General features: G+C 62.5%; 1 protein-coding gene and 1 long non-coding RNA gene across 2 annotated transcripts in view; one reads left to right on the top strand and one right to left on the bottom strand.

The window, feature by feature from the left end:
- Window positions 1-3,091: 3,091 nt before the first annotated feature.
- ADCY10 (adenylate cyclase 10) overlaps window positions 3,092-27,107 on the bottom strand; it is a 37,911-nt gene continuing 13,895 nt past the window's right edge. Inside the window, exons 14-32 of the mRNA XM_045838626.1 lie at window positions 25,358-25,550; window positions 25,097-25,183; window positions 22,777-23,051; window positions 21,783-21,919; window positions 21,050-21,178; window positions 19,554-19,832; window positions 19,110-19,400; window positions 16,276-16,345; window positions 15,777-16,008; window positions 13,763-13,870; window positions 13,131-13,306; window positions 12,182-12,338; window positions 9,148-9,352; window positions 8,970-9,066; window positions 8,334-8,449; window positions 7,407-7,524; window positions 5,596-5,791; window positions 3,922-4,110; window positions 3,092-3,432 (exon numbers count right to left, since the gene is read on the bottom strand). Coding sequence (XP_045694582.1) covers window positions 3,271-3,432; window positions 3,922-4,110; window positions 5,596-5,791; window positions 7,407-7,524; window positions 8,334-8,449; window positions 8,970-9,066; window positions 9,148-9,352; window positions 12,182-12,338; window positions 13,131-13,306; window positions 13,763-13,870; window positions 15,777-16,008; window positions 16,276-16,345; window positions 19,110-19,400; window positions 19,554-19,832; window positions 21,050-21,178; window positions 21,783-21,919; window positions 22,777-23,051; window positions 25,097-25,183; window positions 25,358-25,550 — 3,217 coding nt within the window. The 3' untranslated portion in view covers window positions 3,092-3,270. The remainder of the gene's footprint in view (window positions 3,433-3,921; window positions 4,111-5,595; window positions 5,792-7,406; window positions 7,525-8,333; window positions 8,450-8,969; window positions 9,067-9,147; window positions 9,353-12,181; window positions 12,339-13,130; window positions 13,307-13,762; window positions 13,871-15,776; window positions 16,009-16,275; window positions 16,346-19,109; window positions 19,401-19,553; window positions 19,833-21,049; window positions 21,179-21,782; window positions 21,920-22,776; window positions 23,052-25,096; window positions 25,184-25,357; window positions 25,551-27,107) is intronic.
- LOC123818438 lies at window positions 10,019-15,972 on the top strand. Its single transcript, XR_006785616.1, has 3 exons — window positions 10,019-10,294; window positions 14,127-14,331; window positions 15,855-15,972. It is a non-coding gene; the product is annotated as an uncharacterized LOC123818438 (long non-coding RNA).

Below are 27,107 nucleotides of genomic sequence, written 5' to 3' on the forward strand. Positions count from 1 at the left end.
ACTGTGCGTCTGTTTCAACTCCGGCTTTTGGAGGATGGCTCTTCCTAGGCCACGCTCGGGCCTCCTCCCTGCCCCTGGCCTGGCCGTCCAAGTGGCCCTTTCCTGTGGGGGCAGAGGGACCAAAAACAGGGAGCGGCCCAGCCCCCGGTGGGGAGGTGTGGGAGGCACCTCCGCTCGCTGTGAAGCACGTGCCAGCGGGCGCCCTGGGAGTGCGGGGGCGGCAGGAGCGCGGAAGCCGCTCGCTCACCGGGCCGGGTGCGGTTTCTGCTCCACCGCCCGCCCCGCTCCGCTCCCAGCCGTCTGGGCTCCCGCTGTAGAAGGGCCCTGGCCGGCGTACCGGGGCTTCCGCAGCTGCACTCTGGGGCTCCTGCAGTCACAGCGCCGCACAGGCCCCACGCCGCCATCGCAACGCATTTTCGTTAAAACCACATCACACGTGAAATGCAGGCCCTCGGCCACACTGACCACATGTCAAGGGCGAGCCGGGGCCAGGGGCGTGAGCAGTGTGGAGAGGGACCACACCCTCTTGGCGGGAAGCTCTGTTGGACAGCGCAGGGGTAGGGATGAGCGGGTCACACCCACACGCTTGCAGAACCTCCTCACACCCCTCTCCCCTCGCTGTGGGGGCGTGGGGGTGGGGTACCCCTCCCAGGGGGGTCCCGGGGACTGCCACTACCCAGGGGGTGGAGAGCACACACCCCGTCACCCCGTCACCCGTGTGTTCATTGCTGCCACGCCCCTCACACCGTGCAGTGCTGGGTGCTACCGAAAACCGCACAGAGCCAGCGCGGCCTTCATATGGCTCCCCCAGGCCAAGCGCCAGGGAGGCAGAGCTGAGGGCGCAGAACCCGGCCCTTGAGGAGCTGAGAGAGGAAGCAGCCCCAGACAGACAGCGCCACGCAGTCACGGGACAGCAGCTGGATGGGGAAGGACAGACAACTGCTGGGGAATGACCCGGACGGATGGATGGACTCAACCCTCGAGGCATGCTGGGAGAAGGTGCTTTGGGGCCAGAAGATTTGGGGGAAACCCGAAAGACTCCGGTAGAGACCTTCAGTTGGAGGGACCAGCCCAAAGGCTGGGGTGGTCGCAGGACTGAACCTGGCGGGGAGCCAGGCCTGGAAAGCTTCACACTCCCGGCGAGGACACTGGGCATCCTGAAGGCAAACAACGGGATTGTAAGTGGAGGAACCAGCAGGGGTCCCAGGCCAGCCGGCTCAGCCTGCCCGCTGTGCAGGGCGCACATCTGAAACCGAGAGGGGAGGAGAAGCCCCCACTGCAGAGCTCGGGGCGGGGGTGGAACCCGGCCTTCAGCAGCCGTGGGAACGAAGGACTAACTTGAGATCGTCAGTTGAAACTGTTCTTCGATGGACTCACCAGTTCACAATCCCTTTCTGAGCACCTACTTGGCGTAGTGCTGGAGACAGAGCCTCCGCCCTCTGCGCATTCCTGAGCGCGCTCGAAGGCTCACGTTTGGGGGGAAACGAAAGACAGATCACCACGCCTCCATTCCTCTCTGCTCCGGCGGCCTTCAGGGATTGTCTGCCTTCTCCTAAAAACACCTGCCGCCAGAATCTACCTTCTCAAGTGGTGCTCCTGAGAGCCCGATGCCGGGCACCTCCTGCGGGAACGAGGGGAGTGGCTGTGGAAGCCGGAGCGGTTCCCAGTGCCGCGGGCTGAGGCTTGGAGAGGTTGACCAGAAGCTCCTCCCTGGGTGGCGGCCACTGCACAGAGTCGGTGCTGCCATCTGCTGGCTGGAAAGAGGATGCACCCACGGCCGCCCCTTGGAATCACAGCCGGATGGGGAGGGAAGGGACCTCCTCACCACCTTAGTTTACGCCCCAGGAAACGGACGCAGCGGTCATGTAACTGGCCAGGGGCATAGTCAGGGTTCTTATAAAGCCCGCTGCACACGTTTCTGGATTCAGGCGCGAGGGAGGTAAAGTCTTTAACCTGCCCTCAAGCCTTGCTCCCCTCTGCCTCGGTCCTCAGCGTTTCCACCAGGGCTGGGGAGTCACGTGACCGCACTTCCACCGACCGCCGGCCTCCCCACCCTCCGCCTCCAGCCTTGCCTGCTCCGGCTTTGGCTCGGTCACAGGCAGTGAAAGGCGTCTGAGAGGTTGTGGAGGAGGGAGGATCATGCCCCGCCCCACCTCCCCGCCCCTCCCATCCGCCTGCCCAAGTACAGAACCAGAGAGGTCGGCGGGCAGCACAGCTGCCCAGTCTGCTCCTGTGGGGCTCACGTCGGGGCACCCACCCTTGGCTCTCCTGGCCGGCGCCCTTCCTCCGTGCCTGGGGCCCCGGCCCCCGGGCCAGCCCCTGGTGTCGTCTGGATGTCCACCCTCCTTCATGGAGGGGAAATACACCGCTGTCCCCTTCCCAGAAGGACGATGAAATCCTGGCCTATTGAAGGGGTGCCTGTGTGGGCCCTGCCCCGGAAGTCACTGTGGTCCAGGGGTGCCTGTCCCCGGGGCCCCCTTCCAGGGCCAGGACACACCGGGAACCCACGAACAGAACCCACACGCCCTGCCAGAGGCGGCCGCCTGGGTCTGCGGCGCGAGGGGCTGCGGCAGCAGGGCGGCTGCGGCAACACACGTGGCCCTGGGCCCTCAGAGGTGCAGACCTCCGGCGAGAGCAGCTCCCCCGCCCCACGTGTCCCCCCACTGCGGGGGCGGCCATGACGGAGGACGGTTCCAGCCAGCTGCTCCATCAGGGAAAGAACGCTATCTCCTCGTTTAAGATGAAAGCGCACGGAGTCTGTGCGTGGATAAGAGACCTCCCGCTGCTCATCAGAATCATCGCAGCCTCCACTCTCTACCTCCCCTTCCTCCCACGGGCACGAGGGCTCCGGAAGCCGAGGCCGGGCGCCACGAAGACGCGTCTGCTCACGTCTCGCCCGCACCCACCACGGGGAAGATTCACAGTTGGCAATCCCGTGCTGCCCGGAAAAGATTGAACAGCTGGACGTTTGAAAACAAACATTTTCCGTTTAATGGGCTGACCAGACATGTCTGTGTCGCAGTGTCACTGCCGCGGTGATGCTGCTCTTTCCCCGCAGGGGACCCGGGACCCTGCGCAGGCGGAGCCAGGGCGGAGGAGAGCCAGGCACCGCAGGGCGCCGGCGGACCCTCAGCAGGGCCGGGCCGCCCGCCCGCCAGGTCCGCGTGCAAACGGGTGAGGTTTGTGGGCGCCCCGGGAGGGTGCGGGCCGCAGGGAAAGGTGAGTCACGGACGAGGCTTCCTAGACTCTCTGCTGCTTTTCCGGGACACGTCAGAAAGGGTTGTCCAGGATGTTCACTCTCATGAGGAATTTGTTCTTCTGGATCTCCTGCAGGCTCACCTGGCCGGTCACAACCGCGTGCCACGACGGGAGGCCTTGCAGTGTCAGGGGCCAGAGGTTCTCGGTCGGCTCGGAGCTGGAGTACCACCACTCCTGCGAGGGGGAAGGGGACACAGGCCCGGTCGGCACGCGTCAGCCACGGCGGTCCAGACCGGCCCCACCAGAGGTGGCCACACGTCATCGGGCTCGTAAAGCCGTGGGACCCCAGACTACGGACATGCGACTGCGCCTACACACCTGGAATGTGCACCTCCATCCACTCACTCCCCAGGCCCCCATAGAGTCTAGGGCGCTATGCTGGGGGCTGCGTGGGGCTCGCCCTCTGAGGCGGGAGAGAAGGTGTGCCCACGAGTGCAATGCACACTGTGAAGTGGGGTGGGCCGTGGGGAGGGGAAGACCTTGCTCCAGGGATTTGGAGGGGGCCCCGTGAGAACTCAGGAGGAAGAGGAGGTGCACAAACCTGAGCTAGGGACACGTACCCCCTCCCGGGAAGAGTCCGGAGGCCCCCGGCGGCCTCCCCGCCCGCGAGGCCCCTCCGGGCCCGGGCTGAGGGCCGGCCGCTGAGGGCCGGCGCGCACTCACCCTGCTCATGTTCAGCCAGTGCATCTCCAGCAGGTTCCCCTGGGCCTCGCAGAGCTGCAGGGCCGTGTCCAGGAAGAGGTCGCAGTTCTGCCCGTCGCCCATGAGGAGACACACGTAGGCCATCAGGTGGTAGAGCCTTGGGAAGTAGACCGTGCCCGTGATGTTCTGAGCCACCAGGTGCTCCAGGTTCTGCGGAGAACACAGCGTCGGGGAGTCGGTGGGGGGGCCTGGACGGCAGTGTCTCCTCCGCAGAGGGTCTGGGTGCGGCGCAGGGCGAGTGCCAGCCGGCGGCGGGGGCGGGGGGGGCACGTGTCACCGAGATGCAGCAGGGGAGGAGGGGAGGCCAGAGGATCCCGGGCAGGTGGGGGCCCGGGCCTCGGGTGCCCGGTGGGTGGGTGGGAGCCTCAGCCCCTCCCAGCAACCACTCTGTAAAATACGTGTTTTCCTTTGATTACAGATGGAACTTGATTGGTCAGAATGTGGGGGGGGGGGAATGAAAAGAACAGCAACAAGTGTGAAAATCACCTACAACTCCAGCACCCAGAAGAAAATATTTCTAATATTTGGTTACATGCTTTCCCACTATTTTATTTCTCATCCTTTACACACTCCCATACTCACATTCATATACTCACATTCACACAACCTCACACACACTTGCACACTCATGACACACAAACTCACATATTCTCTCATACACTTGCACACACACTCACACGCACACACTGACACACCCACACACTCAGTCTCACGCATACTCACACACAGTCATACACTCACCCTTGCTCACACTGACACTCACACCACCACAGCTGGGATCCTACTGATCACACGGCAGGGCACATTTTTTTTTTCTCATTTAGCATGCTTTTGTGAATGTTTTTCAATGACTTGCTTCTTTCACATCCAGGCTCATGAGTTCCCGTGTCGGTGGAGCGGGGCAGTGACACGGAGGAGAGGCTGGGCACAGAAAGCGGGGAGAGTGTGCCCCGAGCGTCACCGTGTCACCTTGAGCCTGTCGCTGCCCTTCCAGAGTGAGGCCTCAGGTGGCCAGCTACTCCAGTTGATGAAAGAAGTGTCAGAAATTCAGGCTTTTAGAGCAGGAAACATCCCAGTGTTTAAATGTGTCACTCCTGACTGTACCAATCTTCTTGGTGAAGGCCGTTCGGTTTTTATGTACGTTACCCTGCCCTGGCTGGCGCGGCTCCACGGACTAAGCGCCGGCCTGCAAACCACACGGTCGTCAGTTCAATTCCCAGTCAGGGCACACGCCTGGGTTGTGGGCCAGGTCCCCAGTAGGGGCTGCGTGAGAGGCAACCACACACGGATGTTTCTCTCCCTCTCTTTCTCCCTCCTTCCCCTCTCTCTAAAAACGAATAAATAAAAAACCTTAACATTTTTTTCTCCTAGTGTTCTGATGACACAAAGCTGAGATCAGTGCCTTCACTGATACACTTCTGCGCGCCCTCCATTTCCTCCGGACGCCTCCCGGAGGTGCCCCTGCTGGGGCCGCGGGGGTGCACGTTGCAAAGACCTGGGTGCGTCCGGCCCGAGCGCTCTGCAGACCGTCCACGAGAGGCCGCCCAGCGCGCAGGCGGCCTGGGTCCTGCTCCCCAGTGGGGCGCAGAGACCCGCCCACGGAGCGCCGGGCTGGCACCCAGCGGGCGGCCTCACCTTGAGCAGCTGCACGCCGCTGTCCTGGGCGTTCTCCGCGCACTCTTCGATCTCCTTCTGCAGGTGCAGGACCTGGCACTCCATGAACCCGCAGATGCCCTGGAAGTAGAGCGCTGAGGGTGTCCTTCTCGGCACGAGGTTCTTAGCTTTGTTGAAAAATATCTGAAACATGTCCCAGTCCTGCAGTCGGGCATACCTGCGCCGCCGTAGAGGGACAGAGCGGTCAGCGTCGCCCTGGGCCCGGCCTCCCGGGAGGTAGTCCCCGAATGCGGGCGGGCGGGCCTCTGGGAGCCCGGCCGGTGGACACCAGGTGGCGGGGAGCAAGGAAAGGCCAGAACGTTTCGATGGTTTGGGACGAATGGAATCCTCGGGAACCCTTGGCCAGCGCCGCTCAGAGTGTGGGCCACGGCCTGGCGCCGTCAGCCTCACGTGGATGCCCCTGAGACACGCGAGTTCTCTGGTCCCACCCAGGCGTGCGGGTCCGATGGACCCGGGGGTGGGCGTGGGGCCAGGGTCGGGGTCGATAAGCCCGCCCAGTGGTTCCAGCCCCAGTGCGAGAAGCAGTGGCCTGGTCGAGGGCTGTGGGATGTGCGCTGCTGCGGGAGCAACGGAGCAGACTAAGCAATGGGGATGATTTCTGGACTTCAGGTTCCTTGACCTTTACCCCCCATAGGCAAGTGAATTTGACTCTGAACTTGAACCTCTGCACTTGAACTGGCAAGGATAATTAAGTTTTGGACTTGAATTTCTCCCAAGGAATTTCAATCACGAGAGGCCTCTACTCAAGTCTGGAGCAGCGCTAGTGGGTGGCCCTTTGTGCGTGCGGGAGGGTCTCCATATTGCCGTCCGGCCTCTCTTCCCGGAGCCTCTGAGCGTGGGCAGCACGACTGCGAACTTGACTGGAGGTGGGAAGTGGGGCAGGGAGTGACCCCCACCCGGGGCGTGGATGTGGAAGTCCGGCGGTGAGCGCTGGGAGCCTTCCCAGCCCCCCACCGTGAGGCCAAGGCCCGGGCCGCAGGCCTGCCCAGTGAGAAACGGAACAGGGTGCAGGGCGAAGCCTCAGGCTCGCTGGGGTGTGGGGTGCGGGGCTGGTTCTTCCTCGGCCCTGAGCTTGCCTTGGAGGCAAGGGCCCTCCACAGCGGCCCAGCTCCCCGCCCTTCCCCGGGGGCTCCTCTGATCAGGAGGAGCGGGGGCTTGGGTGGCTGGAGACTGTGGGAGAGGAGGAATCAGGTGGGTGTGCCTCAGCGCCTGGGCCTGCCCTGCTCGGCCCGCTGTCCCCACAGGGAGGACGCAGCTTTCCAAACAGCCTGCTGCGGAGGCGGTCCGCCTACGCCCGGGGTTCAACGCCAGGAAGCCCACTTGCTGGCAGATACCAGCCATGGCCTCCCACAGCCGCCCTACTAATCACGTTTTCCAGGGTGATTAGGTCTTGGGGGTTGGGGAGTGGGAGAGTGGTGCTAGTTACTTGTCTCCCCCAGACCTCGGCCCTCAGCCCTCCTCGGAGGCCAGCGCTCTTTCTGTGCCGTCCCCGGGGCACCACAACGGGGCCCGGGCGGAAGGGGCACCGGTTGCCTGGGATACGGCTGGGTCAGCATCGCCCTCCTGTCCTGGGGGGAGAGGGGCATGAACTGGTTGTGGCCCCCCCAGGTGCCTCAGCATCAGTCCACTCTGACGCCTTCAGTCTGCCCTGGGTGTAAGTTTTACTTCTGCTTTCTTCTCTCTCTCTCTCTCTCTCTCTCTCTCTCTCTTTTTTAACCTAGAGCTTCAGCGTTTTCAGGGTTGGGGGTGTGGGCACAGGCTCCCGTCGTTACCAGATAGCCACACACGAGTAGAGCCCCAGCAGGATCCCGCTTTGGAACTTGAGGATCCGGTTGTCCTCGTTGCAGCGGATGAAGCCCACACACTCGTCGAACGCCCTGTACGTGAAGCCTGGGGGCGAGAGACGGGGCTGCTGGCCGGTGGGGTGGCCCCGCGGAGAGCCGCCCCCTGGGGGGCCTCCTCTCTCCTGTCCCGAGCACCACCCTGGCCACACGGCTGCACTGCCTGGGGCGGTCCAGCCCAGCTTTTGTGGACGTGTGTGCAGCCAGGACACACTCCCGTCGTGGCAACTAGGCAGGCGCGAGGCTCCAACCAGTCCCCCCTGTCCAGCCCAAGGGGGCGGGCTCCATGCTACCCAGGACTTCTCTGTCTTTCCGCCCCCGCTTCCCCCACCGGCAGCAACCCCCGCAGCCCCTTTCCAACTCTCGTGGGGAGGCCAGGCCTGGCGTGGCCCCCGAGGTTTAATACACACGCCGAGGGTTGCCTGCTGGGGGCGGCCTGCGGGCGCCAGGGTTTGTCTCCTGAGTCCCCAAGAGGAGCCGGGGCCCAGGCTGCCACCGTCAGCTCTGCGGCCTTTCCTTCTCGACCTCAGCACCACTCAGGGCAGCCGAGGGAGTCCACGCCCCAGTCCAGGACACGCGGTGGCGCTGTCAGCCCCTGTCACGTGTGTGTGCATGGACGGGACATCCTGACTGGCAGCTCACGGCCCGCAGCTTGCTCCGCTCCGGACTAAGTTCTGGAGACTCCTGGTGGGTCTCACAGCTGTCTCGCCCTCCAGACGCCCCTCGGCTCCCAGCCAGCCTGCTCCTTCCCTGCCCCATGCCTCCTCCCGGCCAGGAGCCTTGTGACAGCCGGAGCCCCGCCCCCCCACCCCCCCACCCCCCCACCCCCGCGCTCACAGGCCACAGAGCCGCACCCACCGGCGTAGAGCATGATCTCCAGGCAGACCAGGTAGAAGAACGCCTTGCTGAAGATCTGGTTCTCGGTCACGGCCAGGTCCCACAGCCACCCCAGCACCTGGATCATCGGCTTGTACCTGCAGGGGCCGGAGGAGAGCGTCAGGCTGGGCCCTGGTCCTGTCTTGGTCCCGCCTCGTATCTCAGGACCAAGTGCGACCCCAAAACACCAAGCCCACCCCAAACTCTCCAGGCGGCTCCCGGCCCACGCTGCGCTTCAGGGGCCTCCACGCCAGCGTGCCCAGGGTCAGGCCGCGCCGGGACGCTAGGACTGGCTGCTAGTCTCCGGGCACTGCTTCCCCGAGAGGCTTGGCCCCTTCTCTCCACCGGGCGGGGGTGGAGGCCTGATTTCCACAGTGGGGACAGCAATCTGACCTTCTCCCGTCACTGGCCAGAACCATCGGATGAGAAAGCCTAAGCGGGGTCAAGTTCTGGGGAAAGAGCACGGTTTCCAAAGGCTGGCTGATTACCAGCGACCTTGTCCGTCCTGCTGCGGACCCCCCTCCCCAGCCCGCCCCGCGGCCAGTGTAAAGTGAGGCCAGAGGACTCATCCCCGTGGCTTCCTCCCCCCCGTCCGGGGAAAGGCTGGACGACGAGCACCTGGTTTTCATCAGGAGACATTTGCTGAGCCAGCAGAGGACCTTATACTGCGCGTTGGGGTTCCGGAGCAGCGCCCACATCTTCTGGGCCCGAGAGCCTGCGGAGAACGCAACAAGTCCGGGGTGCCCCTGGGTGCCGCTTGTATCTGCACGTCCCGTCCCACTCAGCCAGCCCTTACCTAAGTCGATGGCCAAGTCCAAGTGGCCCATGATGACCTTCGTGTAGCCCAGCAGGTCAGCCACGTACGCCACGATCCCGCTGCCCACGTCGGTCATGGGGAGCCTGAAGATCCGCTCTATGGCCAGGACCTCGTACTTGAGCCACACGTCCTCCTGGCCGGTCACCTGGCAGTGCAGCGAGTACTCCAGGTAGGCCTTCACGATCTGCCACGGCCGGCCGGGGAGAGAGGGGGCGAGACTGAGGCGGGACCCTAGGCCGCGTCACCCGGTGTCTGCCGGGGGCCAGGGCTGGCTGGCTGGCCAGCTGGCCGCGCCATGGGCTTCGGAACCAAAATTAAATTGGGTTTCTGCCACCACCTCACCGAATCACCTGGGCAAGCTTGCGGGCCCCTCTTGCCCACAGAGGTCTTAAGCGAGAATTTTAATTTTTGTGAAAAAAATGAAAGTGAGAGCTTATATATGCAGACACGTGACGGCATAGCAAAAAGCCTGGAACGGGGGGAGGGGTGGGGAAGAATGGAGACAACTTGACTTGAACGAGGATACAAAATGTGGGGGGGGGGCGGCCAGGAGGGAAGGGCCCCCAGGTGGAGGCGGAGACGCCCCCTCGGGGAGGAACGAGAGGGCGGGGGGCTGGGAAAGGGGGGCAGAGGGACTGCACTCTTCACGCCCAGCGCCCCGGCAGCGCTGTGGAATTTGTTCTCACGGGCACGTGTTGCTTTTGCAGCTGGACCGAGGGGGGAGGGCCGGGCCGCTTTTGAAGAGCGCTCACCAGGAACGCCCCCAGGAGGGAAGGAGCACCGGAGGGGGGGGAGGACGAGAGAAGTGCAAACCAGGGCGCAGCCTGGACCGAGGGGGTGTGGCCCACGTCCCTGGTGGGTGGGGGGGCGCCGGCAGAGCACCGGGAGGTCTGGGCTTACTGGCAGTCGGAGCCACACGGGCCGCCAGGTCCTGGAAACGCTCTCGTGTGGGTCCTTTCCGCTCGGCAGCACCCACGGCGGCAGCTGCGTGAGGACGCCCGGGGAGCCCCTGCCCTGCTCCTCCGCCCTCATCACGGCCGGCTCCTCAACGGCGTCACTTTCCAGTTTTGACATTTGGCCCCGTCTCCCCCGAGCTTTGCGAGGAGAGAAGCCTCCAAGTTCAGAAGTAAGTAGAGTGAGGCGTTCAGAAAACGTCTGATGGACGCCTGCGAGGTGACGGGCGTCGCGCTGGGAGCTCAGCCCGTGGCCCAGAGGACGAGGCGCCTGCCCTCACGGGGTGTGCAGGCCGCCCAGGGACCAAGGAGCAAAGACAGAAAACGTCAGATGGGAATCAGCCCCTCAGACAGGGTGACCGGCTCAGCCGCGGACGGGCGAGGCGGGCGCGAACGGCATTGCTGAGCAGGTGGCCTTCCAGCCGGGGGGCACGGGGCCCAGTCAAGGTCAGGGGACGACACCCCAGGCAGAGAGAACTGCCAGGACGGAGGCCTTCAGCGGGACAGAACGCAGGTGGCTCGGGAACTCAAAGCTGCCCGTGGGCGGCTCCAGGAGCTAGGAGAGGCTGGCCGGTCCTGGGCAGAGGTCCAGTGTGACGGGCCCCACCAGTGCCCGCGAGTCCTGGTCCGCCGAAGGGGCTTCAGGGTGGGGACGCGAGCCTGTGACAGGAGTGCTGCTCCCCAGCGGCCCCGCCCCGTCGCTGAGGCCTCGGGGAAGAGCGAGGCTGGGAGGTCTCCCTCTTCCCCAGATCGCGCTGGTCCCCGGAGAAGCCCAGGCCGGATGGACTTTTATAAAGGCACCAGGCCACTCTGCCTGAATGAGCTGGATTTAGCTTAATAATTGCTTGACTTTTTTAAAAAAAGGTTTTTATTTATTTAGTTCGTTTTAGAGAGAAGGGAAGAAGAGAGGTAGAGAAACATCGGTGTGCGAGAGAAACACCCGTCAGCTGCCTCTTGTACACACCCCAGTCAGGGACCGAACCCGCAACCCTGGCATGTGCCCCATCTGGGAATCGAACTGGTGACCCTTTGCTTTGCAGGACGGCTCCCAACCCACTGAGCCACACTGCTCAGGGCAGTAATATCTTGATCTTGTCTCCTGGAGTTTCCACCATCTAATCAAAGACCTCCCGGTCTATGCCCTGGACTAGTGGGTCTCCCAGGGTGGTCGCTGGGACCCTTTCAGGAAGGGCACATGGAGGTCAACGCTTGTTGCATAATATCAAGGCATTATTTGTGTCAGGAAGAACAGTAAAAGGTCAAAATGAGCCAAAGCAAAACAAAAAACCCCCAACAGCTTAGCGGGTGTCCATCCAGCCCCTCACCAGCATCGTCACCCCTGCCTCTCACTGTCTCCGGGCCGTGCACAGCCTGCCTGGCTGTGCAGAAAACTGACAGTGTTGCATGCGGTTCTTTTTCATGCAAACGTAACGCTTCGGGGAAATCACTGCCTGTGGACTAGAGGACCTTCGCATCCGTGCAAACGCAACTCTCTTTGGAACCGGTGGTTCCCTCAGGGAACAATCTGGTAGAATCTTTGACACGTGAGCCATGACTTTAGCTTTCCGAAAAGAGTTCTCCTTTACCACCTTCCTTCCCACCCTCACTTCCTCCCAGGTCTCGGGAAGCTCCGGGGGGCGGGGGGAGGAGCGCTGTGAGGGAGCGAGGGCAGGAGCAGAGAGAGACTCCATCCCCTGCAGAGTCCGCATCGGGGGCTCTGCCAACACCTGTGATGGGCCACTCCTCTCACTGCACTTTTTGTTGGGAGAAACAGAGCTTTTTCCCTGTGAAGATGTTGGTCATGTGAATGTGTGACAGATTTACCACTTTTTAAAAATAGTTTTAAATTCGTGGTTTTGTTTTTGTACCTGAGAGTATCCACAGACACGACCCATAGGAGTGAGAGCCGGCGGAGGTCCCCGACAATCCCTGAGCACGCGCAGGGACCCTGGGGCCGGCGTGCTGGGGGGCTCGCGTTCCGTCCGCGGGTCCTCAGTCCCAACGGGCGCTCGCTAGGCGCTTCTCCCCACGCGAGGCGCAGGCACTCAGAAGGCCCCTACCTGGAGATCGTCCTGCGTTTCCAGGGCGGCGTTCATGCCCATCAGAACCGCCAGGTAGGCGTAGTACTGGCAGTGGAAAAAGTAATTGAGGTTGTAGATCTTCCACAGCAAGAAGAAGCAGGTGGTTTGCTGGTGAAGTTCCGCCAGCCTCTTCTTCCTGCAAGAGAGGGTGTGCACAGGGGCGCGGGGTCACAGGGGCAGGGGATGGGGGCGGCGCCGGCACGGCCGCGGGGCGCGGGGTCCAGGCCCGCCGCCTTTCCCAACAAGCGCATCGAGGTTCACGAAGCACATTTTCTCCACTGCAAAACAGGCACCACGGTACCATGACTGGGTGAGGGTGAATTAAGATAATTTACGTGCATCAGCCATCCCGTCATTGGTATTTACATGAAGCTCCTTCAAAAGCACATTTTTATCATTCCACCACATCTGAGTCTGATGACAGCCCCGTAAGAAAGGACAGAATAATGGACCCCATTCCACAGATGCTGAAGGGGAGACTCAGAGAGGTTAAGGAATTAACTCAAAGTCACACAGCCAGAATGGCGTGGTGCCAGGACCCACGTGGTCCGCCCCCAGTCCGGCCCGTCCGGCGGTCCCTCCCTCCACTGCTCTCGGCAGCTAAGTCTCAGGTCAGTGGAGGCGCTGGCCGCCCCCAACAGCTGCATTCTGGTCCCCCAGACCCACGTGCGGAATCCGGACCCCCAAGGGTGTGGGTACCCACAGGGGAGGCCTGTGGGGCTTGCTAAGCTCTGGGGGCAGGGCCTCCAGGGGTGAGTTAGTGCTCTTGTGAGAGACCAACAAAGCCCCCGCCCCTTCCACCCCGTGTGGACACAGCGAGAGGTCTGCTGCCCCCCAGAGGGCCCTCACCAAGGGCGACCCCTCCTCTCGGCCGCCCAGCCTCCCCTCAGGGCAGCGAGGACCCCGCTCTGCCAGCCCCGCCCCTTACCCTGGCGGGGAGCTCTGTTTGGCCTGCTGATTCATGTAATGGAAGTGTTTGTTTTTCTCAACGCGGGTGTAGAAAAGCACGGAGACCAAGTTGAAAGGGAAGGGCCGGTTGAGGAGCTTCAGGGCCTTCCTCAGCATTTTCTTGGCCAGCACCATCTGGCCCATGTTGAAACAGACCTGCAGGGGGGGCGGGGCACAGTTCTGGGCTTCCGCGGTGCGTCCCCTGACACACCTTCCTGGGACCCTCCTCGGAGACGCCGGTTCCCGGCCCGGGAGCAGCCCCTGGGCACCCTGGGTGAAGCTGCCCGCATGTGCGCGCAGAAGGAGGGTCGGGTGACTGGCATTTGGCATCTCGGGTGCATCCTCGACCTCTAAGAAACGTCTACCCATTCGTGTCCACTTGGGGGGCTGCTAGAAAAACATTTCATAAAGACGCCCGGACGAGGCAGGGCTCGCTGCTGGCCAGGGCTGGTGAGGAGGTCTGAGTACCAGTGCCTGGGGGTCCAGAGTCTCGGATGGGACCTGGGGTGGGGTGGAGGGAGGGTGTACGGAGCGCAGGGCTGGGGGCTGCGGCTTCTGTGTGCGGCCCCAATGGCGCGTCGCAGAACACGCATGCTCTTCGCGGGCCCTTACCTGGCCTTTGAGGCTGTAGAAGGTGGCGGACTCGAAAACATGACTCTGAGACTTATCGTTCTTGAGCGTCTTCAGGAGCCGCTCCCCCTCGTTCAGGTAGGTGTACGCCTGCAGAGGTCGCAGGGGTGCGGTGAGCAGAGGTCAGGCCCACGGGGCCCACCGCCCCGGACTCCGCCGCAGGGCCGGCGCCGGAGCTGCTCCGGTACCCCTACCGCCTCCGCCCGCCCCTGGTGCGAAAGGGCCCCGAAACCCCGGACGGGAGCTCAAGGGCAGCGCCCTGCGGCAGACACAGGCTGCCTTCACGCCCCTCACTGTCCACTCGCTGCAGAGGGCGAATCTAGAACCCTCTCTGCTCTTTCCTCAGTCACGTCAGTCGCTGCGCCTGAAGTTGTTCCCGGGCCTGTGCCACCCTTGAGCGATGTCGTCCCAGCCTCCCTGATCTCCGACCCCGTGCTGGCGGCCCCTGGCGCACCCCCACGTCCATGAGGAGCAGCTGGCCCCTGTGGCAGGATGAGGTGGACCCCCCCATGTGCCCCCAAAGGGCTGTCTCCGGGAAACGGGGGAGCAGGGTGAGGCCCCGAGCACCACTCCCTGCCGTCACCTCCGACCTCCTGTGGCGGAGTTAGATGGGAGGGTCCGGGCACCGGGACCCCCGAGGCACAGTCCGACTTGGGGAGCAAAATAAGGTGGAGCCCCGTCCCCGAAGTGTTTTACCCGAGGGGCGTGAACGGGGGTGGGGGCGGGAGGGAGACGTGAGTCTGCAGCCACCCCGGTCCTGCCGGGCTTTCTCGGGTGCCAGGGGCACATTCTGGAACCGCACTCTGAGCCCAGCTGTCAGTCACCGCCTTCCTGAGCGCCCCTCCTCGCCCCGCCCGGGCATTCCCTGCAGGTCTGGCGAGGCAGCCCCGGGGCTCCTCACACCCTGTCTTCCCGAGACTCCCTGGCCTCGCCCCCCCCGCCCCCATGTCCCACACGTGTGAGTAAAACGTGCCGCGGAGGCTTTCATCCTCGACACAACTTCTTGAGAGAAGTGGGGCTTGCTGACGTTCGTAATGGCCTACACTGTAAATGTGACGTCTGCCTGAGGTGGGAGGGTGGACCGGGCTGCCGTGAGAGACGGGAACTGTGACACACAGCTGGGGTGGGCGGAGGACCGCAGGCTGGGCTCCCACGGGGGAGTAGGGGGATGGGGTCTGGGGGGAGCTCCTGGAAGGTGAGCCCGGCCAGCGGCTCCCTGAAAGCTGGCCCAAGGCCAAACTCGGAAGAGAACCACGGCAGCCCCCAGCCCCGGCCCCAGCCCCTGGGAGAGGGGCCGCAGCTGAGCAGCTCACAGCCCCGACACATCTGCCGTCCAGACACCCGTTTAGCCTCCCTCGGCCCGGGGCTGCCCAGCTCGCTTCGCCCTGGCTTCCCCTCGCCCCCTGCCGCGTGCCGAGACCCTGGGCATCCAAGGCGCGGTGGCCTCCTCCTGGAGAAACGTGCACCGGGGCGTTGGCAGGCGGAGGGTGCGCGTGAGGACTCGGTGCAGACCTGAGCGGGCGAGCCTCTTTGGAGGCCGCGGCGTCAAGACCGGATCTGCACTCATCCAAAGACCTACCAGTATTCGGGGAGGACAGAGGGCAAAGGCCGTGTGTCGCTGCTGAGGAAGACTCTGGGGGGACCGGAGCACCGACGCCAAGCGTCCTCTTTGCATCATTTTGGGGATGACCTATGCACCCTGCCCCCCGCCCTCCATACAGGTAGACAATTCACGGCGAGTCCCTCCAGGTGGCAGTATTTGCAACGCCGCGGAAGGCTATCTGCAATTTGTTCAAACTTTTTTTTTCTCAATCTCGTGTCCTTTCCTTTCCGAGAAATCCCATTTCCAAAGGAAAGGGGTGCTGGGGGCATTGAGGGCCCAAAGGAGTAGAAGGAGCACTGGGCTCCCCGCCCCCGTCCCAGCCCCCACCCCAGCCCCCCGGGCCAGCCTCGGAGGTGTCTCCGGGCGGGAGGAGAGCTGGGCGGAGACGCGCACCATGTAGTTGTCCCTCAGGATGAGGTACTCGGACGCCGCCTCCAGGAAGTAGTACAAGGCCTTGCTGTTCTCTCCCAGGGCCAGGAAGTGGTGGGCCAAGGGCATGACGACCACCTCCAGGATCTCCTCGCAGTGGCAGGACTCCAGCGGGATGATGTCCTCCTGCGACGGGCTCATCTTGGTTATGAGGACGTCGAAGAAGCTCAGGACCTTTTCTGTGATCTCCTCGGAGCTGCCCGGGGGGCAAAAACAAACAGGAGGGGTGATGGGCGGGCGCGGCGCGGCTTGTGGCATGAAAACATCTTGAAAGATGAAGAAAAGAGGGAGACACGACAGCCCAACGTGGATGCCGCCGACCGCACTCCCACGCACACCGCGGACGGCTCTGGGCTTGCGCCCGGGGGGCCAGGGGCACCGGCCAGACCGAGGGCCCCAGCCGCCTTCGGAACCGAGAGACCAGCGTGTGCACGGGCCCCTCGGCCGTCCCACGGGCCTGTACCTGCAATTTTCCGGGAAGACCTCCAGGTTTCCCGGAATCTCTATTCTGGAAAAGTTGGTGTGTTCTTCAGCTGGAAAATAAACACAGGAGTTGAATGGGTCATTGAAACACTCTATCTGGCACTGATGTCTGGTGTTCGGCGGCGAGGAAGGGCAGAGAACCTTGGGTTTAGAACCTTCAGTCTAATCCTCACTTCAGTGCGTTAGAAAATTCCATAATGATCTCGCAATAGGACACACAGGAGGACGGTGCCTGCTGGCCACCCCTCCAGCGCGGGAGGGGGAGGAGTCCAGCGCATCCCCTGTCTGTCGGTGAGGGAGACAGGGACACAGCCTCGGTCCACTGGCCGCGAGGCGAACGCATTACTGCAAAGGTCGTTTACTCTGAAAAGGGACGGTTCACGTGCCTTATCATCACCTTCTCCCAGAGGGCTTCTGTGGGTGTCCGAGCTCCCACACAGCGACTGCCCACGGACCTCCACGCAGGCCTGTCTGGTCACCCTCATCGGACAGCGAGAGGGTTGACTCGCCCTCCACCATCCGCCCCAGATCGCCACCTAGTGTGTCTCCCGTGACCGGGAGCTGAAGACACTGATTAGGCCTCCACTCTCCTACTGACACCGCTCCCGTCAGGGTTACCTGTGGCCACCGTGTTGCTAAATCCGTTAATCTGACGGTCTGGCCCCTACCTGGCCTCCGGGTCCCCCACTCCTCGGGGCCTACCCTCCCCGGCTGCCACTCCTCTGCCGACATTCCGAATGCCGGGACGCCTCCATTCTGTCCTGGACTCCCTTCTCCATCCGAATTTTTTCCTTGGGAATTTCATCTGCCCTTGACTTTCAATTCCACCCGGATACCCACGACTTCCGGTTGTTCCCCTGGGAGGCCTGCCCTGGGCCCTTCCCCGTGGATCTGCGAACCCACACTCGCATCCTCGACCTCACTCCCGGGGCAGTCACGGGCCCTCAAGGCGGGGAAGGCCCCGTCTTCCCTGTGCTCCGGCCGAGTCCCAGGAACACACCCAGCTTGGGCCGAGATCGCGAAGGCAGCTGCCACCTTGGGGGCCCGGGAGCCTCGCGGGTTCTCACCAGAGAAGTCCCTTCCCGAATCCTGGCCCTCCCCTCGCCCTTCCTCAGGTTTATGTCTCCGATCTGCAGGAGGGCTCCAAGGCTGGAACCCATTCTTGGCTGTTTTCTTTGTGAATCTGTTACCCGTCTGTTCACCTCTCTTCGGTTCCCAGCGTCCACTGCGTTTTAATGCTTGCTACCAATTTCAGTGTCGACCTCACGTTGCACACACACTGCTTTTGTAACAATACTTAAAAATGCATGTCCAATTTTTCAAAGCTGTAATGCGTGAAGGGAGACGCAATAAGTAGCAGTAATTAGCACTATACTCAGCGACAAGGACAATACATCCCCTTGACACCTTCCCTGCCCCAACGAGACAAGACTACAGCTCATGTCTCGTCAACTTTGCGCCCAAGAGGGGCTGGACACCCTCACGGACAGACTCTACGTATACACTCGAAGGCTCTCAGCCAGACCTCTCTTTTTTAAAAAGGGAGCTTGGCCAGGCCGAGTGCAGTAGCCACGGGAGGCGTGGGCCACGGGGCGAGGCCGCTTCCTCTCTGATCAAGTCCCGGAAGAGGACGAAGCGGGAGCCGCCCCCTCGCTCTCGTGGTCACCCCTGCCGAGTGCCTCTCGGCCCCTGTGCACCGCCGCCACCGACAGGCTCCTCAGCCAGGATGCCCCCCAAGGCCAGCCCTGCACACCGGGGACCTCAGGCGTAAGGCACACAGCACGAGCCTGGCAACTAATTGGCCTGGGACTGAACGAACTCTGTCACCTGTGCTATGGCATCTCACAAGCTCTTTAACCTTCCGGGACCTCAGTGTCCTCATGTACACAATGAGAATAGCCTTCCCCGTTCAAGGGTTGCTGTGAGGATCAAGTGAGATTGTGTGTCACACAGAGAACGAATAAGGACTTCTTTTGTACCTTCTATGTGCCAGGCACTTGAGGCGCATAAATTTCGCCCCAGTTTCTAACATCCTTATGATACAGACTCCTTGAGTCGTAGCCTCCACTTTCCCAGCAGCTTCAGCGGTAATCCCCGAGGCCGTCGGCTAGGGCTGCCCACACGCGAGGGCTGGAGTGGGTGTGGCTGTCCCGAGTCTGCCGCCCCCCAGGCCTGCGGGAACCGAGTCCTTGGGCCCTTGAATCCTGCACCCCTGAATCCTCCACGGGGTTTCCCCGGGTCACTTGGCTGGAGGCTTGTGTTGCCAGTTTGTCACTTTGTGGCTTTTGCTTCCTGGATGGCCTTGGATTCCTGCCCTGAGCCCGGCGCCTGTTCCCCAGGGCCCTGACCTGCGCGGCCCCGCTCAGTTCTCTCCCACACACGTCCTTCCCCGACCCAGCCTTGCGTCCAACTAGACCGACGAAGCAACATTCTCATCTCCTCGAGGACCTTGGCCCTGCTCCCGCTTCCCCACGTCAGACCCCACCCCTGAGCCTGGCGGGAACCCCACTGGCTCTGTTCGACCCCTGTGGACGTCTGTTTGACCCCTGTGGACGGTTCACTGTGAACTGTGGCCACACCCCATTCGGCCAGAGTCTCGACCCCCAAACCCCTGCTGACCGTCTCTGGGGGAGACCGTCTCTGGGGGAGACCGCTGCTGCCAGACTCCACCACGTGAAGACCCCGCCAGCCCTTCCCCGCACGCCGGCTGCGCTGCCGAAGCCTCATCCCTCCCTGTGCCCAGGCCCTCGGGGGGCTTGAAGCCCTCGCATCCACAGGAATGGGTAGCACTAACGGCGAAAGGAGAACATTTACGCCTGAGGTCCTGAACGTTAGCCATCTTCCGGATGGAGTCCACGTCCAGGGAGTTGAGCCGGATGTCCACGGTGAAGTGGTGGTAGGGGATGAAGTCCCCGCCGTGGCAGTGGTCGCACTTGTGCGCCCTGTCCTCCAAGTAGCGGGCGCACTTCAGGTGCATGTCCGTCTTCTGGTCCTTCAGCCACAGCTCGTAGGCGGTCTTCTGCATCATCGGCCTGCAGAAGCGGATGATGTGGCACTCGATGACCTTGTTCTCCAGCTCCCGGAGCTCCTCGTCCACCTGGTTGGCTGGGGCACACGGACGGGCGCGTCAGCCGGGGCGGGGCGGGGGGGGGGGGGGGACCAGCACCCACGGCTCCACGGGGCAGCCGGCTCTCGGCTCTTGGAGGGAGCCGCGCCCTGACCTGAGGGGAAGCGCGGGTTCCCTCCGGCCCTACTCACCCATTCCTTCAGTGGGCCTCAGAGACAGGGAGCGGAAATTCACCTCAAACGAGGTGGCGTTCTGCGTCGGAGACCGGCAGAGCTCCTTGCCGCTGCGGAAGCAGTCGAAGATGTTGCATTCCACCAGGGCGGCCAGGGCCTTGATCATCATCTTCATGTTCCAGCAGGGGAGGATCTCGAACAGCAGCTCGGTGGTGAAGGTCAGGCCGATGATGGCCGCGCATCGCACCAGCATCTGGTAGGAGAGGCTCATGCTGTCCAGCTGGACCAGGGAGATCTCTGCGGGTGCAAAGCCACGAGGCAGGGAACCGGTCACCGTCTTCATCAGACACATCCCGGAGAAGGACAGGAACCCGGCCCAGCGGAGCCCGAAGAAGGCTCTGCCCCGCACCCGCGCCCCAGAAAGTGCTCGTGCAGAGAGCACCAAACGCGCAGGTGCCGCGGTCCGCAGCGGCGCCCGGCACTGCAGCCAGGCGAGAACCAGGCCTCGGTCGAGGTGCTCTGAAGCTGTGTGGACGTGCGACAGGGTTCTCAAGGAGGGGAGGAGAGGCTGCGGGGGGGCCACGGTGGCCCGGAGGAGGCGGGCCTGCTGTCCACGTCCCACCAGCCACTCCTTTTCCATCTTCCTCCCTGGAGGCTCTTTCTCCTGGACCCTCCTGGCTCTCAGCCTGCCCCGAGCCCCGCCCCCACCCCCCCACCCCCCCGCCCGGAGGTTCCTTTATCCTCGCCACAGCCCGTTAGCCTCTCTATGCTCAGGAGCAGGTGCCAGAGGGCCCCCGGCACCGACCCGACTCCCCCTCTAAACTCTCTGCCATACCCCCCAGGGGCCCTGGCTTCTTGGCCAGAACGCCGTTATGTCACCCTCATCAGGGACAAAATGTGCACTTCTCAGCTCGTCCACAGAACACTCTAGAAGCCAAGCCAGTCCACCTGGCTGTGTCCGCAGACACAGTGAATGAAACCACAGAAGGGAGCTGGGCGCTGTTTTGGAGACGAGGAGCCCGAGGCCCCCTTGGTCACCCCCTCAAACACGGGCAGTTCTTCACAGACGGCGGGAATGGGGGCTCAGTGCGGACGAGCCCGTGGCTTGAAAGTCGTTTTTCTTTCAAAGAATAACGGCACATCTCTGAGATAAATTCCCCTCTTTGTCGTTTCTCATTGAAGCAGACGGCGGAAAAAGTGGCAGTGTGCTCCCTTTTCTCGCTCGTCTCTTGGTTTCGGTTTCAGCGGGACACGCGCTGTGCCTCCTTCTTTCACGCAGTTGGAGAAAACTTTGCTCAAAGCAGATGCTACCCCACGCGCAGGGGAAGGCGGCGGCTCCCGGTCAGAAGCAGAAAAGCCCAGCCTCCCGGGGACCTCCCCTGGCCAGAGCGGCACAAAACAGCGACCCCAGGGGTCACGACCTTCCTGTTTCCTTCTCCGACGTTCATCCCAGCGGGAGCAGAGGGGCGTCCAGGCCCCGGACCCTGAGCGCCGCCGGGTCAGGCCCTCCGCACCTTTCAGCGAAGCTGGCGGGGACAGGTTCTTCAGCCTGACGCCTCTGGCGAGCTTGCAGATCTCCTTGCTCCCCTCCTCGCCGGTGAGGGTGAATCTCTTTAACTCCTCTGTCGGCTTAGCCACGTTCTCTGCCGGGGGACAGTGGGGAAGGAGGGTGCGTGGTCGGTGGTCGGGCACCGTCCGGACGGTCCGATACGCTGGGGGCGGGTCTCGCGTGAGCAACAGCAGGCCGGGAGGCGTGCTGGCGCCCCGAAGAGTCCGGAATACCGTGTGTTAAGTAGAAATGATCTACGAAAGTCTCAGTTTACTCAGAAGGTGTTTCGTTCCCCCCTCTAAAAAAATAAGCAAAACGAATGCTAGTCTTCCATAGTACATGCAGTTTTGTGAAGATTAGGCTCCAGGATTACCCGATGCACCTGGTAACACACAACAACATACATGTTCCTGCAGGTTCAGATGCTCACGCTCTGATGCAAACCCTTTCATGGGGGGGGGGGTCTGCTGCTCATGACATGGTGAGCGTCAGAAAGGGACATCGGTTCGGACAGCAGACCTGCCCGGTCATGTTGCCTCCCGGTACGCCGAAGTGCCACACTCCCTCACCCTCTGGGGTGTGAGGCCCCTCCGCCTCTGACCCCCCAGGTCCTCTGACCCGGGTGGGACGCAGCCCACGGAAACGCCCGCCCGGCCGCCGCCCCGAGCCGGAGAGAGGGCTGAGCGGCGGGCACTCACTGAACAGGTTCTTCCAGGTCACGTTGGTCTTCTCCTCAGACTCCACCGGCTGGAAGACGAGCACGCGGTGCAGGTCCAGGTTCTTGAGCAGCTCTTCGCAGTAGAAGGGGATCCCGCAGCTGCCCTCCACCAGGTACCTGCGGGGGGGCGGGGCGGCTGTGTACCTGGAAGAGCCGCCCTTCGGGAGGGAAAACTGGGTCTTCTGGATGACCGGAAAACAATCTCTTCATTCTGCACAGGTCTCGGCTCATTTGCTGGGTTTAGGGATTGCTTTTTTTTTTCTTTCCTGTCTTTCATTTTTCTAATTACATAAACCATTTAGCTCTTTCCAAAGCCACAACTACATACTAAGGTACATTCTCAGTCTTGCTTCTCCTTCCTCACCTAGTAAGTGACCATTAAAATGTTCCCGTTGGTACTTTAAATGTTTCTTACAGAAGCTAGGCAACCTCGCTGGAGAGGAGCGAGGCGGATACCAGGCGGGCTGTGAGCAGCCAGCGAAGGGAGAGGTGCTGCTTCGGGGGAGCCCCCCCGTCCAGCCCGGGAGGGGGCGACTGAGCAGGCCCCGCGGCACTGACTGCACAGCCAGCCCTCGGTGTGCGCGGACAGACCTGCCGACACCAGGCCCCGCCCCGCCACTCACTGCCCGCTGAGCAGGACCGAGCTCAGTTACAGGCTGTGGCCTTCCACGTTGCCAGTTTGCCTCACACAATGTCCTGACTAGGGATGGATCGGCGCACACCCGTGCCCAGCAGAGGGAAGGGAAGCAGAGCAGATGTCACCCAGCAGTCTGAGTGGGCACAGCCAAGACTGTGGCAAAGAGAAGGAGAGCGGCATCCCTCCCGCCCGGCCGGAGAATGGCCCCCTGGGAAGACGGGCCGGGCGAGGATCCTGAGAGAGGCGCTTTACGCCACAACTCAAGGAATCTGGTGAGGCCAGGACCCGGGCGGCAAACTCGGGCATCGAGCCCTGGGGACGGGAGCAGGTCACTCACAGGTCCAGGTCTTTGGGGATGCCCTTGACGTTGAGGTCCAGGCAGACCTTGTTGCGGATGTCGCTGGGCTGCACGGCGCCCAGGGTGATGTAGGTGGTGTTCCGGTTCTTTATTATGGTGCTGGCGGACGGACAGGGCGTTTCGGAGAACGGGGACAGGGACATGATGATGAAGATGGGCACCGTCTGGATCAGCTTCTCCAGGAAGGCCCAGGAGGCCGGGTCCACAAACTGGCCCTCGTCGATGATGAAGATGATCCTTTCCTGTTTCACGGTCTGGACGAGGGACAGAAACAGAGAGAAAACTGCTGTGGGACTCGGGGATTGCGCACCCGTGTGGGTCCGTCTGCCTGTGCATCCGCGGGGTGCACGCGTTGGCATTCAATATTTTCCTCCCAGTAAACCCATGTTAATTTAGATTCCCCCGACTTGGAATTTGTAGCAGCTTGGCAGAGCTGGTGGGAATGGGCTCTTACTTGGTCAGATCTGTGTGCAAAGAGGATGCAGATTTGTAGGACAGGTGGGATGTGGCCACGTAAATCACCACTACATACAGTAAGGGGTGTTTACTACATGCCATTTAAAAAACACTTCTTTTGGGCCCTGGCTGGCATAGCTCAGTGGATTGAGCGTGGACTGCGAACCAAAGCATCGCAGATTCGATTCCCAGTCAGGGCACATGCCTGGGTTGCAGGCCACGGCCCCCAGCAACCACACATTGATGTTTCTTTCTCTCTTTCTCCCTCCCTTCCCTCCCTACAAATAAATAAAATCTAAAAAAAATTTTATCTGATATCAAAGGGTCTAAAAAAATTGTTTTTGAGATTTTACTTATTTACTTTCAGAGAGAGGGGAAGAGAGGAAGAAAGAGGGAGAGAAACATCAATGTGTGGTTGCCTCTCACGCGCCCCCTACTGGGGACCTGGCCTGCAACCTAGGCATGTGCCCTGACTGGGAATTGAACTGGAGACCTTTTGGTTCACAGGCTGGCGCTCAATCCACTGAGCCCCACCAGCCAGGGCTACTACGTGTCATTTTAACCTATTGGCAAACAGAGGCCCCCTAGGGAGAGCTATGTACCATTTAGTCACCCAGTGCTTGTCCAGCACAGAGGGACAGGGCAGCACTGAGCCGGTGCTGGGGGCAATGGGGCTCAAGGAGGTGGACCCAGCCCCTGGCCGAGGTACCTCTGGCCTCTGTTACACTTAAAACAGGTCCTGGGACCCTTTTCTTGTGTACGCTGCCCGTCCCTGCCAGGTCTGAATCATTATTCACTCCTTAAGTGTTGATGGGGTCTCCGTGGGGGCCAGGCGCCATCTGGGGACTGAGGCCGCAGTATCCTGACACCTCAGAGCCGGCCCTTGTCCGGCAGGGCCGTGCTGCCGCGTGCCGGACCGCCCTGCCCGCTGCCCCCACTCCAGGCCGGGCTCGCTTCCCTCGGGGTCACCGGAGAAGAGGCCGGGTCACCCGTTCTTTCCCTCTGTGTCTTTATAAAGAACAGCGGCAAAGGCTCCTTCCACACATCAGCTCTCCTAAGGCCATCGTTGCAAAGAACCACAGCCTGCCTTGTCACACGCGTGCAGGGAGTTCACCCTGACGGCCCCATAGTGTCACCAGGAAGGCAGCTCTTCCCGGATGGGACGCCGAGAACACTGTCACTGATGGTGCAGCCAGCCTCGTCTGGGAGCCGAGGGTGAACTCGCCACCAGCTAAACCCGGGGTCGGGGTCGAACGAGGAAGAAAGGGCACCGGCGTGGGGGGGAACGAGAGCACTATCAGACACTGAAATGAGGGGGGTTCCCGCAGGCCTGGGGGACGCGCGGCTCCTGGACAGGGGCCCCCAGTGCTCCTCAGAGAGCAGGGACGGCGCCGTGCAGAGGGAGCTGACTTTGGCTGTGCCCTTTAAGCCCTGCAGCCCCGTGAGCTGGGTGCCACTGTTGCACGTTTTGTGGGTGACACAGCGGAAGCACAGACAGGCTAGGTCGCCCGCTCAAGGTTGCCCAGGTGACAAGGAGCAGGCCCACGGGTTCCAGCTCGGGAGCCTGACCACACAGCCTACACACACGGCCCCCTAGACGTGAGGCATCTCACACAGAGGGGGGTTTTCGGGGGGCCGCACTCCCAGGAGGCGCATCAAGGGACTCTGGTCAAGTGTAGCCACGTCCCGAACAGACTCTCCGCGCGAGGTCTGGAGGACGGAGGAGAGGGGAGCACTGCAGAGCTTCCGGCCGGTGGAGCCCGGACCCCGAGGCCGTGCGGCCCTGGGCCCAGCCACCCAGGCCTGCTCCCCCACGGCTCGGCCCACAGACAGGCGCCCTCACTTTCTCCAAGATCTTCATGAACAGCGCCTCCAGCTGCTTCTGCTTCTTTGAGGCGCTCATCTTGGAGACCTCTCGCGTAATCGGGAACTGTGGGCAGAGTGAGGAGAGTATCGAGTGTGGGAAGACAGCCCCGGGAGCTGGGGGGTCTGAAAAGAGAAGAACCGTAAGGCCGAGGGGACGCCGAGGCACAGAGCGTCAGGGAGCGCCGGCCGCACCTGCCTCGGTGCTGGCGCTGGCGCAAGCCCGGCTCTGGGCCGTTACCTGGACGTGGAAAATGTCGTTGAAGATGCAGTGGAACTTCTCGTCCAGCAGCGCCTTGACTTTGCTCTGAAGGTTGCTTTGCCGCTCTTTGTAGTGTTTGCAGGTGTCCAGACCTAAGACGTTGGCCATGAGTATCTGGATGGTATAAAAGTTTTGGTGGAAGCTGACCTTAGTCAGTGCGATAGCAATGGTCCTGTTCACAAGAGAGCCGAGAGTCAGGAGGGCGCACGCAGGGAGCGGCTCCGCGGGAGAGCTCTCGCATCGTGCAGTTTTTGACAGTAACGCAGGTTGAAGGGACGCTCTGACCCTTCACACGCAGCTGTTACGACAGAAACCCCCCCACTCGATCCGGAAACCCTTCTTCATTCCTGCGTCCCCTGCGTGGCCTGGCTCCACCGGGATCAGAAGCTGCGACAGCTCCCCCCGCTGTCGCTCCTTCTCCCGCACGGCGGCCCCCACCCCCGCGCCGCGGGCCCCGGCGCTCTCGGCCACGCGGCCCCTGCCCGGCGTCCTCACGCCGAGTGCGCTGCCTGCACAGGGCTGATGTGCCGAGAGAGGTGCGAATCTCCTCTCCCGCCCCAGTGTTTCAGGGGCTGCTGCTCCCTGGAGGTGTCCGTCTGGACTCCTTTAGGTCACATGCAGGACTTCCCAAGTCTTCGCGGTGTCATTGCCGGCCAGGCTCTGCCCGGGAGCCTGCCTTCCACCCCCAGTGACCCACGCGTCCGGAGCTGCGGACTCTCCAGGCCTCTGCTTCGGCGGCCTCCCCAGCCCGGGGCGGCACCACATCCACCCACCCGCTGTGCCCCCGCCACCTGCGACCTTCCCTGATGCCCCGAGGTCAGGTCACACCCCCTCTGGCTCTCGGCTGCCACCCGACTCCATGCGTGCCTCTGGCACTGTCCTCCCCACCGTCCATCGCTACTGTCCCCTCTCTCTTCCGCAAGAGCTCCTCCAGGGCAGGAGTCGGCTGTCCTCCATCCGGACGTGAAGACCGTCCGGAGGGGGGACTCGTGTCCTCCCTCCGCCCCCTCAGGTCTGCGTGTTGTAGCCCTAACCCCCAGGACCGCAGAGTGGGACCTCATCTGGGGGCAGGGTCACTGCAGGTGCAGGGAAGTGGAGGCGAGGAGCAGGGCGGGACCCTGATCCCACGTGACGGTGTCTTTATAAGGGGACGTTTGGACCGCACCCAGGGAGAACACCAGGCCAGGCGCAGAAAGGCAGAGGCTGGGTGATGCTTCTGCACGCCGGGGAGCGCCCAGCGTGGCAGCGAAGCCCCGGCAGCCGGGGGGAAGCCCAGAACAGGCTGTGCCTCGCGGCTGCCGGAAGGAACCTCCCCCGGCTGACGCTGCACTCTCGGACTTCCAGCCCCCAGCACTCAGAGACAACGCTTCTCTGCAGACCAAACCGGCCAGGCACAGCGGCTGCGGCAGACGGACACGGAGCACAACAGGCCCCGGGGCGCGGAGCTACCTCCCTGAGGGACGGAGTGAAGGGGGCCTGGGTGTCTTCTGGCTACCACAAATTGTCTCCTTCACAACGTTGAGGGGATTTTACACCTGGCCTCTTTCAGGCCTGGCGTTTAAAAAGAGTAAAATGCAGCTAAAAACAACATAAGGCTAGAAGGCGTTCCTCCCCCCTCCCAGCCTTCAGGTCAGGCTGTAGAAGCGCGGGGGCCAGGGCCATCACCCTCTCGGTCCCTGCCCCCGATACCGAACACCAGGCTGACCAGCACACGCAGCTGCTACACAGG

This window comes from Phyllostomus hastatus, unplaced genomic scaffold, assembly GCF_019186645.2.
Source record: "Phyllostomus hastatus isolate PE091 unplaced genomic scaffold, TTU_PhHast_1.1 phas_contig_283, whole genome shotgun sequence".
Classification (NCBI taxonomy): Eukaryota; Metazoa; Chordata; class Mammalia; order Chiroptera; family Phyllostomidae; genus Phyllostomus; species Phyllostomus hastatus.